Source organism: Lathyrus oleraceus, chromosome 3 (genome assembly GCF_024323335.1).
Source record: "Lathyrus oleraceus cultivar Zhongwan6 chromosome 3, CAAS_Psat_ZW6_1.0, whole genome shotgun sequence".
Lineage (NCBI taxonomy): Eukaryota > Viridiplantae > Streptophyta > Magnoliopsida > Fabales > Fabaceae > Lathyrus > Lathyrus oleraceus.
The window spans coordinates 318707024-318711702 of NC_066581.1; the positions used below are offsets into that span (position 1 = coordinate 318707024).

At 32.5% G+C, this 4679-nt stretch overlaps 2 protein-coding genes across 2 annotated transcripts in view; both read right to left on the reverse strand.

Annotated features, from left to right (window-relative positions):
• Nucleotides 1-754, reverse strand: part of LOC127131065 (protein FAR1-RELATED SEQUENCE 5-like) — a 2987-nt gene extending 2233 nt beyond the window's left edge. The window contains exon 1 of the mRNA XM_051060004.1: nucleotides 1-754. This exon is cut by the window's left edge and continues 863 nt beyond it. Coding sequence (XP_050915961.1) covers nucleotides 1-754 — 754 coding nt within the window.
• Nucleotides 755-1817: 1063 nt separating this feature from the next.
• LOC127127383 (soyasapogenol B glucuronide galactosyltransferase) lies at nucleotides 1818-3622 on the reverse strand. Its single transcript, XM_051056556.1, has one exon. It carries the CDS (start codon nucleotides 3514-3516, stop codon nucleotides 2023-2025), a length of 1494 nt encoding a protein of 497 aa, XP_050912513.1. The 5' UTR covers nucleotides 3517-3622; the 3' UTR covers nucleotides 1818-2022.
• Between the last annotated feature and the right edge of the window lie 1057 nt (nucleotides 3623-4679).

A 4679-nucleotide genomic window follows, 5' to 3' on the forward strand; every position in this document is an offset into this window, starting at 1 on the left:
ATCCACAACCAAGTAATGTTGATTGACCATGGTGATTCACACCCACGAATGCAGCAAAAGGCATGTCATACTTGTTAGTCAAGTATGTTGTGTCAAAAGTTACAACATCTCCAAAATATTCGTAAGCGGCTCTACTTCTTGCATCAGCCCAAAATACATTCCTCACATGAAAATCATCATCCAAATCTATGTCATAGAAGAAATCTGTATTTTGTTCCCTCATTTTACAAAAATAACTAATCAAAGCCTTACCATCACCTTCTTTTCCAATTGCACGACGCTCTTTGTTAATATAATTCCTCACATCTTTTTCACAAAAGGGAATATCTTCATGTCCTCCTGCATCTTTAACAAGCGATTGAAAAGTCTTGTTGATCCTTACTCCTGCATCATCATTGATTTGGATTGTTCTCCTCACATGTAAGTTCATTTTCTTGTTAGCCTTGAACAATCTTACTTTTGTAGGGCTAGTCTCATGAGAATGGTTAGATTCAAATTGTTTAATGTACCAAAAACCATCTTGTTTCAATTTAATACAAATCTTGGCAGGACAATTTTTTGCTCTAGATGGTAGTGTCTTTAACGTGCATGAAATTTTTGAAATGTTAGACCCCTCTCTTGAACATGAAAGTATTAGGTAGTTGACCTCCCCGTCATCTCCTTTTTTCGATGATCTAATCCTCCATCCAAACCCCTTTTTTAAAGCATACTCTTGATAATATGTTTTAACTTCCTCTAGACAAGAAAAACACATCCCGATTGCAGGAACCCAAAGTGTGTCATCATCATAACCACCACAATCACTGTGATCAACCTTTACATCTTCCCCTTAACTACTACCACATTCTATAAAAATGCTTGAATTGTCCATTCTGACACAAACTGCACAAAAATGTCACTGTTATGTATAATATAAATTTATAACAACGTTGATTAATAGCATTCACAAGTATGGTTAATGTTGTCTATAACTTGGTTAATAAACTCCCAGACATGTGGACAGGTTTATAACATTGTTTATTACAGAGTTGTATATTGGTGTAACATAACTTGGTTAATACAGTTCCCAAAGTGGTTAACGAACCAACATGAGTAAATATATGAAATCAAATCGTTTCATAGTAAATAAACATGGTTAACGGTGTGACCAAAGTAGATGAATATTGTTTAGAACATGGTTAATGAGCAAACGTGAATAAACATATGAAATCTATAACAGTAGATCCAAAAGAAGAATATTGATATTATGGAATGAATCTACAAAAATGATATCTAGAAACTTACTGAGTTAAATCTTCATCTTCATCACATAATGATTCTAAATAATTTTTTATTTTTTTTCAAAAACCATGTATGTGATTGGGTAAAGAAAAGAATAGTTGAAGAAGAGATGAGTAGATGGCGCGAAAGAGAAAGAAGAAGAAGAAGAAATGGAAACAGGGACGGCGCAAAAGAGAAAGAAGAAGAAGAAATGGAAACAAAGATGATGTGTATGTGGTTGTGGTTAGGAGAGAGAGAGTGATCATGGCCCACACTAAATACCACACATTCATTTTACAATATATTATGCTTATTATTTATTATTTTAAATACTATTCTTACACTGTTCATACGGTGTAGTGTATGAATCAAGTGTAAGAATAGCAAACCTGTAAATCTAATTGTTCTCAGTTTTTTTATGCGGTAACGTACTTTTAGTGATGTGAATTTTACATGAGCACAGTTTTCTTGTATTGAATATTTTCACCAAGTTAACAACAATAAAATAGAAACATCTTTTTTTTTAACTTTTTTCCTTAAACAAGGACCACACTAAGTAGACAACAAAATTTAATTCATCTTAAAATCTTTTTCTTAGCTTAATATGACAATTGCTTAGTATAACAAGAAATAACTAACTTATTTTATCACCATTGCAGTGCACAGGGTTGATTGTATGTTGTTTCATCATATTCAAAGCCTTCAAAAGCTACACTTCCTGAAATACCAAGATTACTACTCCTTCATTGCAATCATCTAATCTTATTTCTCACCATTTGCTTTAGATTTTTTCAATGATTTCAGCTCATCAATCAACTGAATCAAGTTGTAGTAAGAGTCTCCACCCTCCTCTATAGTCCTCTTGGCAGCATCACCAAGCTTTTTTGCTCTAATCCTCATTTCTTTGCTCTCTTGACTACTTCCCATCAAAATCTCAACAGCCTTTGCAATATCTTCCCTTCTCACCACTACATGATCTTCTCCAATGCTAAGCCAAAACTTGTTCACTTTTGATCCAACACAAACTCCAATTTTTAAAACATCAACAAGCAACTTCTCATTGTAAAATTGCTCAGCAAACATTGGCCATGTGATCATTGGCAAACCAACACTCAGGCTTTCAAGGATTGAGTTCCAACCACAATGAGTTACAATCCCTCCTGTTGCAGGGTGATCCAATATCAGAAGCTGTGGTGCCCAGTTCCATATGATATAACCCTTTTTGCTTTCTTTCATCCTTTCCTCAAAATCTTGTAGGAAACCTTCTTTGTCTTCATTTTTATCATTTTCTCTAACAACCCAAATGAAACTATGACTTGAATTTTCAAGTCCATAAGCTATTTCCACAATCTGTTCATGAGAAAGCCTAGTAAGGCTTCCAAAACTTACATACAAAACAGACTCATTTTGCTTTGAGTTAAGCCAGTTTAACAACTCTGCAGATTCTTTTCCAAGTTCCTCTCTTTGTCCCCTAATAGTCTTTCTATCATCATCCATATTAGCCCAAGCTGAAACTGGTCCTACACCCCATGATTTGATCCCCATTGTAGTTTTACTAAGCTTCTCATAATCACTTTCAAGTTCATGAAAACTATTGTAGAGTGTCCCATAGCTTCTTTCCTCAGATTTAAACATTGGTTCAAAATAGTCTTTGGCGGAATTCTTCTCCCTTAACCACTCAGGAATCTGCAGAGGTGTCATCTCAATGGTATGAGGCAAACCAGGAATTGTAAATTTGTGTGTATCAGAAACTAAATTATCATGAGGTCTATACTTTCTGATAAAGTGAGATGCACAGTTGGAGAAATAGCTTGAGCTGTAATAGTAAATCCTTGGAATACCTAGTTTTGCAGCTGCTTCCACAGTCCAAGCATGCATCATATCAGTGACTATGCAATCTGGTTGAAGATCTTGAAACAGAGCCTCGATTGGATCTTGGAGCATAGATATTCCATGGTTGATTTTACGAAGCATTTCAAGGGAAGTGGCGTCTTTGATGTTTTCAACACCATGAGGGAGACCAACTTGAGCTGAAGGGAAGTGAATAAGCTGAGTTTTGATGGAATATCCAGAATTGAAGTCAGTGTCAATGGTTTTTTGGAAGGTTGAAGCAATGGCATGTGTGGTGATGATGGTAACATTAACACCATGTTGGGCAAATAGCCTTGCTGTGTCAATCATGGGATTCATATGTCCAGGTGTTGGATATGGGACAAAAATTACATGTAGTTTGTGATGGGATTCTTGAGATTCCATTCTTTTAGAATCAAATGACTCACAGGAAATAGAGATGAAGAAAACGCAGAAGCTGTACTATTTAAAACAGACATTAAACATTTTTTTAAAAATACAATTTGTTAATATATAACTAGCATTAAGTTCCCATTGTTGTGTGTTTGACATGTTTTTGGTTTACGTTGGAAATGTATGATGATATGAGACCAGCTGGCAATGTTCCGAACTTCCACATCTGTCGTACTTGCAACATGTCATTTGGTTATACTTTCCTAAATAGGCATGCTATTTGAACATTTATATTTTACCTATAATGGAGAATTTGTACTTTCCTATTAAAACCAACTCATCCATCGTGTTTTCGATTGAACATTTATATTTTACCTATAATGGATAAGGTGTAAGTTGATCTAGCCAATGACAGCAATGTTTTAAAAACCGGATTAAATTGATCAGTATAATCGATTGGATCGAGAATAGGAGATGAATTCGGTTGGATCAATCTTTCAAAATTACTAGTGGGTCAAAAACGGAATAAAACCGAAAAAATCGGATTGAATCGTTCAAAACCATTCAAACTAAAGAATCAGAGTCGATTTTGTAAAATCTTCCGATTCAAAAAAATTTATCAAATTAATTATTTTTAAATTTTTTTAATAAATTTTAATATGTCAATATCAAAACTTAACATATATTTTCAATAAATAAAATACATATTTTTTTACAACTATACATATTTTTAACATAGTCGTGATATCCAACTCAATATTGATTGTTCAAGTCATATTATTTGTCGTTCAAGTCATATTATTTGTTGTTGTTAATCAAAATTTATTTATCGTAATTCAATTCAAATTCATTTTTTTTAATGAAGTATATTATATTATTTATTTTTTGTATTTTATCTTATTTAATTTAAGTATTCTTAATTATTTGAACTTTATTTTAGTTATTATATTCTATTATTTTAATTTTGGTTTGAATTACTTTAATTTAGTTTATTGTAATTCTTTAATTTGGTCAAATTGTTCTTAAATGAATGTTGAAATGAAGTGTAGAAATATGTTATGTTATTATATGTATTATCGATATTGTTGTAATAAATTTTTGAAATATTTATTTCATTAAGTTGTGAAGATATGATTACGTGTAGCATATTTATGAAATTTATTTTTATATTATTA